The 14,873-nt window shown below is 34.9% G+C and overlaps 1 protein-coding gene across 2 annotated transcripts in view; it reads left to right on the forward strand.

Annotated features, from left to right (window-relative positions):
* Positions 1-3,731, forward strand: part of TSC22D2 (TSC22 domain family, member 2) — a 45,053-nt gene extending 41,322 nt beyond the window's left edge. Inside the window, exons 2-3 of one of the 2 annotated variants that reach the window (XM_012734300.1) lie at positions 995-1,046; positions 1,996-3,731. In XM_012734300.1, the coding sequence (XP_012589754.1) occupies positions 995-1,046; positions 1,996-2,256 (313 nt within the window). In that variant the 3' untranslated portion in view covers positions 2,257-3,731. The remainder of the gene's footprint in view (positions 1-994; positions 1,047-1,995) is intronic. The other variant, XM_004674913.2, reaches the window with a different exon arrangement.
* Positions 3,732-14,873: the final 11,142 nt, after the last annotated feature.

Raw genomic sequence — 14,873 nt, forward strand, 5'->3', positions numbered from 1 at the left:
GTTTCCATTTAGAAATAGCATCTTAGAAAATAGCTTTTTTGCAGTTAATGTGGTTAATATTCAGATAAGTAAGTTCAATGTTTTCCACACATTGATCAGGATGCCAAGGACTTAGAATGGAAAGTCCATTGTATTAATACCAACTCCTTTATTTTACAAATGAGGAAACTAAGATCCAGAGAAATTAAATGGTTGCTTTGCCAATGACTATACAGTTAGTAAGTAACAGAAGCAGGATTATAACTAGATCTCTGTGAATGTACCACTACATTAGACAGGATATTTCTGACCATCACTCTGACATAACATTGAGGGGTAAATACCATCTAAAGTAAAAGAGCTTTTCAGGTACTTTAACACCTAAATTATTTTAGGTGGGATATTCTTTATGAAGAATAAAGTTTTATATAAAAATGGTTTAAAGATCTCCTTTTTTATTGACACATAAAGTACCAGATTTGTCTTTACAAAAAACTAGCAATTTTCAAAGTTTACCAAACACCAAAGGAAGACTATAGATCCTTATTATTTTTAATATTTAATATATTAGAGAAGAAATTTATTCAACCTGTGTCATCTGTAGAGGGAAAAAAATCATCTGAATTTTAATGCAATAAGTGATCACCAGGATTTCCACATTAAAATCAATTAGTACATATAATTGGTAAGTGAAGAATTTTAAGAGTATGCTCATTCAAAACTTATCTTTTTAAAGAAAGTTCACTAAATTGAGAATTGCCATATGTGGGTCGTAGGCCAATTACAAATGTTGAAACTACAAAGAATTTTTTAAAGTATTCTATTTACTGATGAACTTTGTTTTCAAAATGAAAACTTTGGGTACTGAAATTATGAGAATAGACTTTTATTTTTACTAAGTTATTTCAAGTTACTTTCTGGTTTTAAGTAAAACAAATGTTTTTAATTACTTTGAGCTGGAAGGGAAGTTACATTTTTTTAGAATAATTTAATGAAATACTCTAATTTTTTCCAGTGCATCTGGGGGAGGTGGTGTAGCCATTGACAACAAAATAGAACAAGCAATGGTAAGTAAAAGACCATAGTTCCCAAATTTTGTTGGTTCTATAAAGCACGTAGTTTATCATTAAGAAATGCCTAATATTAACTTAGGTGACCAAAGTGTGTTTTTTAATAATGGTATTTAGTTGAAGATGCGAGGATATTAAGAATTTTCAGTCTAGAAATACCAATGGAATAAATATTTTCCTATTTGTGCATCTCACATTTCATATAATACTATTGTTAGGGCCCAGAGGATAAGGGTGGAATGGTGGGGAACATATAATTAAGGTGTGTTTTGTCTCCCAAAATATTTTAGCATCAGAAATAGAGACAAGAGTTTTAAAACAAGAACTTTCATTGGAAATCTTTGTCCCTTTTTTGGTCATTTATAGACACTATTTTACTTGGATTCAATTAAATGCACTTATTTCTGGTGATTCTAGCTCTGATTTCTGATACCAATTTTTTGTTCCCTTAAAAATATTGTTTATACTTTAAAACTATTCATTTTGAGTTTTTTAAAACAAGATAGGCTGTAATGAGAGCTGCTAGTCTTAAACTATTTTTTAAAAAATTTTATGGCAGCTTTTATCTTTTAAAGCAATACTGTATGACTTGGGTAATATCAGATAATTTAACATCCTTTGTTTTCTTTTTCTATCATAGCATGTGAATTTAAACTTTTTTAAATTCTAAACTTGTGATAATTTAGGAGCTACTTAAATTTTAGTGATTGTTGGGAATTGCTCAAAACTTCAAAAGGAAAATCCTAGGCTTGTTGCTCTAGTTAGAAACTGAATTTTTTTCCATTCCATCTTCTTTAGAGACAAGCTGCAGTAAAAACATTGAACAAAAACAAAAGCAGGAAAGCTAACACATGATCGCCTCCATGTTTATTTAGGTAGACTACAACCAAAGAGCAATAACTTTCTCTTTCACTCATTTTGACATTCCTAATTTTGTTTTTCACAGGATCTGGTGAAAAGCCATTTGATGTATGCAGTAAGAGAAGAAGTGGAAGTTCTAAAGGAACAAATAAAAGAATTAGTTGAAAGAAACTCTTTACTTGAACGAGAAAATGCACTGTTAAAATCTCTTTCAAACAATGATCAATTATCCCAACTCCCAGCCCAACAGGCCAATCCTGGTAGCACTTCTCAACAGCAAGCAGTGATAGCACAGCCTCCGCAGCCAACGCAACCTCCACAGCAGCCGAATGTCTCCTCAGCATAAAGCTTTCTTGCCTCGTTAAGAAAAAACTGAAAGCAATCTATCCTTGTGTGCCACTGGTGTTCTTTCCACTTTATACGAAAGCAAGTAGCCATGCTTCGGTTGTGTGTTTGGCCTTTTCAGTATTAGACAATCATTCCTCAAGAGCTTTTCCTCTCTTTGAGATGTCATGCAGCACTGTTGATGTCCAGTTCTATGTCATCCGTACACAAGGAGAGTAATAGGTGGTGGTTATCAAAGCAAGCAACACCTGCATTCCACCTGGTGCGCATGAGTGGGGTCTTTTAAGAGCTTGGTGGCTCTCCCGTGTTTCCTATTGCCCGTGGATTTCCCCTGAACCTTCCTTTCACATTAATAACAGTTCATCTAAAGAGCCACTTTCTTTCAATATCAGTAACATTTGCCTATATAAGTTTTCATTTATTTGTGTTTTATTTATTTACAGGGCTGCTATTTTCATAATGTACATGAACAATGTCACAGAACTTTTTTAATTTTTTGAATAATTATAAGTATCGGTAAAGAAACTGAAAGACAGGATTGCATTTAATAGCTAAAACATTTAGGCAATAATTGAACAAAAGAATCCTGGCATATTTCTAACACTAATGACAATTTACCTTTGGTATTTATTTTCAGTATAGTAAAGACCCAGCTTGAATGTAAATTTTGTATAGTGTAAGTATGAAGAACATAGTGCAACTGTACAGGTAGTCACCAGTTATTGTGGTATAATAAATAATTGGGCTATTTTGATGAAGAAAACTGTTCATTTGTTTCTACTTTCTAATAGAGAAATTGCCACGATTCCTCTGCTTTTCGACATTTCGTATGACTTTTTTTTTTTCGGGTGGGAATAAAAAGCTGTGAAATTGTTCAACCTACTTTGTAACCAAAGAAGCAAAGCTGTGTAATGGAGTTTGTTGTTTTTTTTTTGTTGTTGTTTGTTTGTTTGTTGTTTTTTTTTTATATAATGCACATTCTTTATGTATTTTTATTTAGTGTTTCGGTCACAATTTTCTTTGCTGTCTAGCATGATCTGCATGACCTATAATCTTTGAACCACTTTCGTACCTCATGTTTTTATCCAGCACTCTTATTGTAATATGTACTAGTCTGTGAACAATGTTAAATAAAAAAGAACGAACAGGTAGTACGGTGGAGCTGACCTAGTGTACTCTACACTAGTTATTAAAAAAAAATGAAGTGAGCCATCTTTTGTTCATTTAAAATGGTGTTTTGAATTTCGTATGCAGAAAACGTTTTGTTACATTGCAGATTTTAATGTATTTAATAAATGCAACATGCAGATTAAGTGCAGTGTATACTGAGTATTTAAATTAAAATGTACATTTCATAAATACAGTTTCGAAAGAAAGCATCATTTTGTGTATACTAACACATTAAGTGTATGTCAGAAATTGATGTATAAATATATATTTTAACACATTTTCTGAAATTAAACTGCAGTTTTGTTGAAATATTTGGCTCTATATGTGTTCAAAATTTAATTTAATTTGACTAATTTGTATTTTCACAGTTCAGAGTAGTCCTTAAATGAAAACCTATGTTACTTGTGACTTCATGACAGTTCTTAGACTTTCATAGTAAAATAATTTAAAGAATGCAAGAATGGTGAGCAATATTTGTACTCAGTACTCATTTTATGTCACTGACATTTAAATAGAGAAATCCTTGTCTACCAAAACTTTTACTTGAATTCAGAAAGGTGCCTGTAGAAATTAACATGCTCTGAATCTATAACTAGCTAATGAGGAGTTAATGAGAACCAACAACAGCTACTCTGCTAAAGAGTATAAATAGGTGTTTTTTAATTTAAATAAAAACTTTATCAGCTTAACCACAAACTACATGCATAAAATCAGGACTTATGTGGGGATTACCAAATATTTTTATTCTGGTTGTGCTATGGAATATGTTCCATACAAATAATGTTAATGTTAGTACCATTAGAAAAAAAAGGCTCAGACCAAAGGAAAATGATTGGTGTTAGTTTGATAATAATTGAAGGCAATTACTACTATGTTTACATTTAAAAGAGCCACAATTGAAAAGAGAACATGGATACTACACAAAAAAATAAATGGCAGTTTCTAAAGGTAATTGAAGAAGTGTAAATTAATACTTTTAACTAATTGTTACATCTTAAAAAGCAGGAAGGCATTAGCATTGGTGTGAAAAAACACTCCTGTGTATATCTAGTAATTTGGCAATATGTATCAAGAACCTTAATATTAATAAACTTTTCAGTTTAATAAAATGAGAAGATACTCAACTTACGGTGCAATGTTCAGAAAGTGCAAAATTGCAATAGTGCCTGTCCCATTCCCTGCTCCCTCCCTAGGGACCCAACCTTCCCCTATACATAAGCCCCAAATGTAAAAGGACGCTTTTATATCCAAACATACACTCATGAGGCTCATCCCACTCCAGATTCAAGGAGAAATTTAAGGTTGAAGAAGCTGTTGTGCTAGTTAGTGTGAATATTTCGTATTTGAAAACGACATCAAACTTTCTGAATTGTTCAGGATCATAAATAAATTTCACTTTTACCTTGGCAAAATGTGGTCTCCAGCTCCACATTAACAGGAGTATTAATTTGAGATGCAAAGTTGAGACAGCCCTATAGAAGTGCCTCCTGTAATTGTCTCAATTGAATGCCCATAGACCAATATGCCGCATAAAATTGGTGTCTATTTCAGCCAACCAGAAAGTCACAGAAGATTTCTCACATGGCAGTATGTCTGAAAACTAACTTTCTACCCCCAAAATTTATTTTAAATTATATAATTTTACAGCTTGCGTGCAAAAGAAAAAGGTATAATTCCATAATTGTAATCTCTGAAGTAGCTGTATATTTCCAATGTTTTCTGAGCTAAGGAGAAATTTTAAGGATGTTTTATCCTTAAGCTCGCCTTCCCACTCCCACCCCCGCCCCCGACCTCCACAGTTATAGATTTCATGATTCACACATGTCAGGTCAGAGATAGTTATTTCTCTAAGTTCAAAATAATCACTACAGGGCCTTTAAGAAGGAGGTAGAGGAGTGCTTAACATTAACCAAATACCTGTTCTCCATGGGAATGTGTCTTTGTAGAACCAGAAATTGCTAGTTTTCAGAAGCTGAGTCACATTTTTTTTTTAACTTTATAGTTCAGTAATAGGCATTTTGTGACACGACACTTCAATAATCCAGTTTTACATTTTGAGGAAATAGACAAACCAACATACACAATGCAATAAAAAGACTGATGGCTTGATAAAAGGTGGGATCTGAGTCTTAAGGGCACAAATACAAGAAAACTGCTCGGAGGCTTAGCATACACAAAGCTCTGAATTGCCACAGAATTGTGTCACGGGAGGCAGGTGGGCAAAGACTGCCACTCACTTTAGTAGTTTGGCATCTCTTCAGAAAGCAAGAATGATTTATTGAATGATTTTAAGCAATGGATTGTGGTCAGACTTAACATTTTTAAAAAGCCCTTGAGGTAAATGGGAGGCTAAAACTGGAAGCTGAGGTATAATTTCCAGAAGAGAAGTGATAGGCAGTTATATTAGATAATCTGCTGACATTGATGAAGTTGTTCAGGTTTTCTGTACCATTTTTTTTCCTCCACGATGATTAGTTAATCCCCACCATCTTTCTTGCTCTGAGTGTTAAATTTTCTTCTAACAGGTATTATCTCTTTCTGAAATCAGTCTCTTTTCTACTAAAGGAATTTCAAGAATCAGCAAAAGAAGAGGGTAGGAAGAATAGAGGAACTTGACTGTAACTCCATGCCTCTGTGAAGTCAGTCCTAAAAAACTAAAAGTCCTTTTATAATGAGTAGGGTTAGAGTGACCCAGGAGCTTGAGTCCAATACATATCCCTTGTTCCTCAAAAAAGATTGGATTCTGTCCCTATCAGATCCTGACAGTGCAAGTCACAATAAGGGTTGCCAAACTTCTGCCTTCCATTCTTTGACACAGGTTGATTCAGAAGCAGCTTCGTTCTGTATAAATCTGCCTAAGCAAAACAGGACCTTTCATCCATCTCCCCCCACCGCCAGCCAAGTTTCCATCTGTTTCCATCCCAGTCCTTCATTATTCTAATTTGCTAGTATTCCATATTTCAATTTTCCAGCAATACTTATAGTTGATTATTAGTAATGTGTATCAGTACCCTATTTTCTCCCTTTTTGATGTTCCAAAGTATATCCCTGTTTCATGTATTTCTATAACAGGTCTGTTCTAAACCATGACCTGACTTTGAATGTACAGATTTCTTCTCTCAGCACTCAGTACCTAAGTGCTGTTGAAATGATTCTCCGAGTGGGGTATAATTGATGTGACATGCTGTGTTCACTGTTAAAAAATGTTTTAAGTGAGATGCTATACACAGCAAACTAAAGGTCATAATTCCTTTTATAACAGAAGCATCATGAATAAAGTAAAGACAGCATTGTCTTAGGGTTCGGCATGGTAAAGTAAGAAGCTGGTATTTTACAATCCTCTTGATTGCAGAATTTAACATACTTAGATGGTATGGCTTTATTTGTCCTCATTAGAGAAAATGATGGATTGGGGAATTTGGTGTCTACTCTGATAGATTAGGCTATAAATAAACCATCTAAGTTTATGGACTATGTAAGACATTGCCCAGAGAAGCCAAAGTTCCCTTTGAAAGAGGGTAGGAAAAAGCATGTTAATGTAGGACATAAAATAACTGATTTTTTTAAACTAGGTAAATGTCACACTCCAACTTTCACTTCTGAAAAATTGAGTACACCTTTTCATTTCACTTATTTGCATGTCTAAACTACTTCTATATAACAATTTTAAAGCATTCCTGCCCACCGCAATCCAAAATATTTTCCAGGTCACAGTTCTCCTGTCATTTCAGAGGCAAGCAGTGATTCCTAAGATCATCCCTAAAGAATACCATGGACAATCAGGGAACATTTACCCCACACTTGAACATGAGATTATAACAAAGCAATGTCCAATTCTAATGTCCCTATTGATACGTGACAGATAGATAGAAAAAGTAACTATGTAAAGCTTTGTAAAACCCTAAAGTAAAGGTATCCTTTTGAGAATGTGGATATTATTTTTATTTTATAGAAACATTACAATTCAATTCAATTTCACTTTTGGTGCTGTACCCTGTACTAGATATTTGGGGATAGGAAAATGAATGGGACATGATTTTTTAGGATCTTACAGTCCAGTGTAAAAATAAAATCTTAGGTGCCATATTGTTTATTCAAATTGTACATCATTTTGTGGACCTGATATCATTTGTTTAATAAGATATTCGTGTAAAATCAACACTAATATTGCCACACTATATTTAGATATTTAGATATTTCCAGGAAAAAACTTTAAATCACCAACAAGCTTTGATATCAAATAATGGTTTTAGAAAGAGAGGCACAGGTAAAAACCCTCCCATTTCTACATTGGAACTGTGAGATTTCCCCTAAAAAAGAGGAGTTCATCTGAGAGAGGTTTATGCATACCTTTACTGCTCTGTGTTTGTATATATAATGGCGTGGATTTAAATCAAGCTTAACTAGGATTTGTGTGTCATAAATTGTATCATCTTTTGTCTTATTAGCAATATGCTGATTATCTTTGCTGATAAAATCAGCTACCATTCAGTGAACTAAGTCAAGAATAACTCAGGTGACTAATGCCAAAAACAAATCTGTGATAACGCTGAGAATCTAGAAACAAACTTGTGTAGATGATAAAAATGACATTTCAAATCAGTAGGGAAAGAATGTATCATTGGACAATAGTATTCAGGACAGCATAACTACGAAGGGAAAAAACTAATTTTGCTCTTTAACTCACAAAATCAATTCTGGCTAGACTAAAACAGAATCTTGAGCTTTTAAGTCACATGTTCCTTTTAGAAGTTGAGAACTTTCCCACCCTCTCCCTGTGAAAATATACATAAGCAAAATGTTTGCAAAGAGACTATGAAGAGATGTTCAAAATCAACATGATGAGGGAAATGTGCATTAAAACATAAGAAATGATCTCAGATTCAATTGGCAAATGTTTAAAATATATATAAACCAAGAGCTGGCAAGGAAACCCTACATTGCTGGTGAGCATATAAATTGGCCATTGAGTGGTATCCATTAAGGCTTAAAATTCTCATATCTTGTGGCCTAATAATTTCAACTTTTAATGAAACACACTTTGCATACTTGTGTTCACCAGGCAGCTCATACAATGATGCCAGTTGTACCTTTGTAATAGTATAAAATTGAAAAACAAACAGAAGGTACCAAGAAGATGGAACATGATATACGTTACGAAGTGCCTGGCATCAATAAAAGAGAATGAGAATCCTACATGAATTGACATGGAATGATATCTAAAATCTTAAGTTTTTTAAAAGTTTGAGAACAAGTTGAATAACAATACATGTAATGCATATACCATTGATGTTAAAACACATATCACACACATTCACACACAAATACTATATAGTAGAATTTTCAAGTACCTGTTGGTGTATTATAAAAATGTAGAGTGAGGGTCTGGAAGGATACTAACCAAACTGTTAACTGTAGCTTGAGAGAGTGCATTAGCTTTAACTGTAATGTTTGATGTTTCTGAGTATGCATTCATGTATTGTTTATGTAATGACAAATTAATAAATTAGAAATAAAATAAAACAGGTGTCTGTCTGTTAATGTTCTTCCTGGTGCTCTGGAACACCTGGTCTTCTGCTTCCTCCTTTCTTCTGCTTGTTTTTATCTCCCTTTCCCCCCAATGTCTTCTACTTTGCTCTCTTCTCTGGCTCATCACATCACTATTTGTATAGACTCAATCATTCAATAAATGATCGATAAGTCATCCTTTTCTAGCTGTCAATGTGCTTCCTCCACTTGCTTTTTCTGCTACTTCTTTTCATATCCACTCACCATGTGTTGTGACTGGAGTCCTTAGCACTCCTCAAACTTCTCATCAGTCACCAGTGATCACTTTGTTGTTAATCTCTGTTTCAGCTCTTAGGTTATTTAATGGTTTTACCTAAATAAGCAGCATAACAACGCTATGTAATTATTATCCCACACAAACAAATATGTATTTATGACCACTGTGTTATTTACACTTATACCCATTACCTTCATAGTACTCTGGATTATTTTGAAAGAAATGCAAGTTATCGTAGCATATCATCCACCATACACATATATTTCAGTAAGCCTGTGTAAAAGAAGAATTTTTTAAAATAATCATTTACCATTACTTTGATTTCAGATCAAGATAAGGTCCATATATTACAATTTTGGGCATACTTCTTAAGCTTCTTTTATTCTATAGGTTTCCTACTCTACTCTCTTTTTCTCTTAAAGTTCTTTCAAAATCAAGGTTATTTGTTCTGTAGTTTTTCCCAAGTCTGAACTTTCCCTGAGTGTATTCTTTAAAATCATCTGCCTCCACCCCCACCACCACCATAATTCTATAGTTAGATGTAGACGATACCTCAGATTCAGGTTCATATTTTGTCAAGATTAATTCATACACAGTGGTATAGTCTTCTATCACATAATGTCTAACTGTCTCTAATTTGTGATTTAGTAGAACTTACCATTAGCCTATTAATTCTATCATTTCTTCTCACTCATTAGTGAAACATTTCTTGAGAAAATTGTCCTGATCAACTGTTCAGTTACTTTGAGCTATAATTCATATAAGAAAAGCAAAGGTTTAATTATTTCATGTCTAGGTTGTCAAAGTATTGAGCTGAATACCTAGAATGGAATAAAAATAAATAAGAAGTGATTGAGGAAGATTGACTCTGATATTTTATTCTGAGAAGAAGGAAGAGAGAACTACGTGAGTTGATTGAGGATGTAATGTTTCAGGTGTCAATAGAAACCAGGAAATAGTAACCTCAAAAGTTTAGGAGGCCTGGACTTTTCCTGGAGACTTGACTGAGTATGGAGTAATTCCTGAATCAAGAATACCTTGAGGGAATGCAGGTCGGAAGCCCATATATGGGTAAAGTGGGGGCTGGTTCAAAAGCAGTATCAGCAGCAAGAAAAAGAAGGTCAAAGTACCCTGAAGACGAAAGGAATGAGGAGTTCACAAGTGAGCAGCGGGTTTCTGTGTGTTTACCTTCTGCCAGATGGAGACTGGAGACAATTTCTTTACAGGAAAACAGCAAGCCAGGAGTTTCCTAAGAAGTACAGCCTGGCATCAGTAACACTTATCTTACACAGCATGACTTCTTGGGTCAACAGTGGAGATCAGGAACATGGTAACCATGTGTTTGTCTTTCCCAACCTTGTCTTGTCTCTCCATGAGAATCAGTTTCTTTACATTCTTATGATTCTTGCCCTGAACCCAAGAAGGCTTTTTAGTGTTGCGACATCAGCGTAAGAATTTAGGTGGTGTGTACAGAAACCTACAGCTGTCAACCCTCTTAGCAGCCTCTGCCTCACCCACTTTTTCTAGCCAGCATGCTCCCTTTCTTCCCCCTTCTCCCATCCCTTGATGTCCCTCATTTAGCACTCATTGAGAAGAACTGAAAGGAAAGCTTTCCCAGGAATATCATCTCTTTGAATGAGATTCCTGAAGGTTGCCCTGCCCTTGTTCCCCAGAGAGAATGAGCAAGTGTTGACTTGATATTAGCGCAGAAGCAGAGCCGGCCCCTTTCTCCCAGAAACTTCTATCTAGTTCCAAACATGTGAGTCTTGGATTTTTCACTGACTTCACCTCCTGAGCCCGTTCCATACAGCATTAAGTAATGGCTGTGCTGACAGCTGACTCCTCCAGTAATTTAATTTTCCTGGAGGTTTTCTCTGTTCCGATAATCATACCTTGGGAAGAAAAACTGGTTAATACAAACCTCTACCCGTGGATATTCAGGAATGTCAGCATGGGAGGTAGGGAGTCTCACCTGAGAAGGAGGGAAAAGGGCATTAGTTTTCTGAGAACTACAGGTGAGACTTCAAGTGAACATGAAATCTGAGGCAGGAAGCAAGCTGGGAGCCAGAAGCTAGTGAGTGGTGTCCAAGGAATCTGGGAAGCTTCAAACTAGGTCACCCTCGAAGGTAAATTCTGAGAGCATTCCTGGAATCTAGTCATCTATGAATGAATGGCTGAAGATAGTTCACATTTATATTCACATGCTTTGTTCTTGAGTTTTCTGATCTGCAAAAGTAGTCTGAGATAACTTCACCATAACCTGCTTGTGGGTATTAAACAAGGTGAAATGTGTACTTCACTGTGCTTTGCCCAGCATAAGTTTGCTTAGACATCTGGCTGAGGCCATTCTCTATTTCCGCATTACATTTTGACCAAAAGTGCTGAGAAATGACTAGATACATTTTAGGCCCTGGAATATGAGAGCATATATGATAATTCACTTCATGTAATTTAAAACACCTTATGAAAATCCTTTTATTACTTTTGAAATTGCAGCGCCACTATTTTACATGCTTGTTAGTATTTTGACATTATAGGATTTTCCCCTCAGGTATTGTCACTGTAGCACCCCTTTCACCACAGCACTGGGAAGCCTTCCACCACAATACATGTGCTCCCCCTTCTCTCCCTTCTCCCTCCTCTTCTAGGTCCCACAGATACATGACCAGCTTTCAAGGATTGGTTTTAATATTTGTTTTTGTCTGACCCTTTGTGTGATTTCTCTATAGTCCACATATAAGTAACACCATTCAGTATTTACATTTCTTGTTTAGGCTTATTTCACTTAGTATAATTCATACCAACTCCATCCATGTTGCTGAAATTTCCCCCTTTATCCCATTAGATTCTCACAACTAACCTAGTAAACCTCAAGAAAGCAAATATTTTGCTTATTTAACAGGTAGCAAAACAGGTCCAGAGAATTCAAATAGTTTGTGACCAACCGAAGATCTTAGATCTAAGTAGTGGTAGAACAAGATTCCAGATTTTGGGACACTGTAGCCCATGTTTTTTCTCCCCATTGTACATCAGTGGGTTAGAGGTCACAGGAAGAAAGAGCTTCTTTCCTGGGACAAATTATGTTGAAGTTACACATAAATTATTTCTGTTCATTCGTTAATATATTTGAGTTCATTGAGGCAGGCTTGTGATGTTCAAAACATAGCTCTATGGAATGGGCAAATGACAATATCATCTTGCATTTCTCTTACTAAATTTGTTCTTAATTATTTTATTCTTTCTAAGGCTTTATAAATGAAATTTTTCAATATTATTTCAGATTATCCTTTACTCATATATAGAAATTCAATTGGATATTTTTATTGAGCTTATACCCTATAGCCTTGCTGAACTCATTTATAGGTCTAGCAGTGTGTGTGTGTGTGTGTGTGTGTGTGTGTGTTTAGGAGGGGGTGGAAGGATGGTGTTTGGGAGGGAGATGGATTCTTTAGGATTTTACACACACAGGACTATGTCATCTGTGACTACAGTTTACTTCGTCCTTTCCAATCTGAATGTTTTTAATTAATTAATGATATTTTTTAATCCCATTGACCAGAACTTCTAGTAAATGTTGAATAGAAGAAGACCCTTTGGCTTATTTCTGATCTGAGGGGGTGTGGTATAGTGGAGGGGGAGGCATTTAAGTATTCATTCAGTTTCTCATCATCAATTGTATTGTTAACTGTGTCTTTTTTTAGAAGATGCCCTTTATTTCTTTTTAAAATTCCCTTTTTATTTTCTATTTCTCTTTTCATTGTATTAATGCCCTCATTCAAACCCTTGTGCATACTTAGAACAGCTCTTTCAAAAACCTTACTTGTTCATTTCATTGACTGTCATTTCTGGGTTTGCTTCTATTTCCTTATATTTGTGATTAAGGATTACCTTTTCTTATATTTCACTTGTCTAGTAATATTTGAGTGAGCGTTATACATTGTAAATTTTACATTTTTGATTACCAATAATCTAGTATTTTGACTTCTTTAAAAGAATGTGAACTCTGGCCCTCCCTGGTGGCGCAGCAGGTTGAGGAACAGCACTGAGAAGCTTAAGCCATTTCGCATGAGTTCAATCCCGCCTGCCCCGGAGGTGACCACATGGCATGGCAGACCTCTCCTGACCCTCCCTCTGCTCCCCTCAGCAGTGTACTTCATCGATCTGCCTGTTCAGCTCCCCACTCTGTCTCTGGTGAAGCCTCTCGCCGCCTCTGACCTGTACCCCAGTTCTGTATGAACAAATAAATAAATCTTAAAAAAAAAAATGTGAACTCTGTTCTGACAGCCAATTTAAAAAAAAAAAAATGAAGCTGTGCTTGATCTTTATGAGGTTGATTTTTAGGTGTTTAATAGGTAGACCTAGAGTAGCCTTCACTCTAGAGCTAGTTTAGTCCCACTTCTAAAGTGTGACTTCTCTGTAATCTCTATAGAAGACCCAGGATTTTACAATCTGACTGATTAGAATTCAAAATGAGCTCTGGGATGTTCATTTTTCAAGTACTTGTTTAGTATGATATAATTTTGCCCTACATATGTATAATTTGGTGTATATGTATATACCAAATATTATATATGTATGGTTATATATATGTGTATATGCATATATACATATATACCAAATTATAATTTACTAAAATATGTGTATACATATGTATATGCATAATATTATATACGATAATATTATATATGTATAATTTGGTTTAATTAACTCTGTGTAAAAAGTTAGTGTCCTTCTCATTTATGTCCTTTCTGTGTCAGGAGTCAAAGCTCTGTAGGTGATTCATATATAGTCTCCAGTTTTTTACTTGTTTATTATGGAAAGTTAAACTTGGTCTCAGTTACTCCATTACTGCCAGAGGTAGAAGTTATTACTTTTTCCTAGAAATTTACAAACTAATTCAAAACTAACACTTGCATAGGCCCATTTCTAATATTTATCAATTATCAAGATGAATAAATTCTGACAATATAATGTATACAATGATGATGATAGTTAATAACATTTGTATTCTTAAAATTACTCTTGAGGGTAAACCTCAAGCATTCTTATCACACACATACACAAAAATATTGACAGATATGTTAGTTATCTTGATCTTGATAATAATTCCAACGTGTGTGAACATATATATTTATGTGTGTGTGTGTAATCACAATGTTCTACATTTTAAACACAATTGGTTTTGTCAGTTAGCCCCAATAAAGTTGGAAAAAGATGCAAAGATAGCTTTGATATAGATGAAAAGGAGGCAATGGAGGCTGAGATGCAGCCACAAGCCAAGGAGTGCTGAAGTCAATGGAAGCTGGAGGGACTGAGTAATAAATTCTTCCATAGTGTCTTTAGAGAGTGCAGCTTTACCAATACCTTGAGTTTGGGTTTCCCACCTCCCAAACTGAAAGATAATAAACTTCTACTGTTTTTAAGCTACAAAGTCTGTAATAATTTATTATTGCAGTCACCAGAATAAATACACATCTCTTTCTGTTTTTTTTATAAGATTTATTTATGCATACAGAAATGGGATAAAGGCCAGAGGGACAGGGACAGTGAGAGGACTTATCAGAGACAGAATGGAGAGCAGAACCAGCAGATAGAGGAATTACATTGCTGAGGGGAGCAGCGGACAAGAAAGGAGAGGTCTGCTGAGCCATGTGGATCACCTC

Source organism: Condylura cristata, unplaced genomic scaffold (assembly GCF_000260355.1).
Source record: "Condylura cristata isolate star-nosed mole 26May11 unplaced genomic scaffold, ConCri1.0 scaffold00003, whole genome shotgun sequence".
In the NCBI taxonomy this organism is placed as follows: Eukaryota; Metazoa; Chordata; class Mammalia; order Eulipotyphla; family Talpidae; genus Condylura; species Condylura cristata.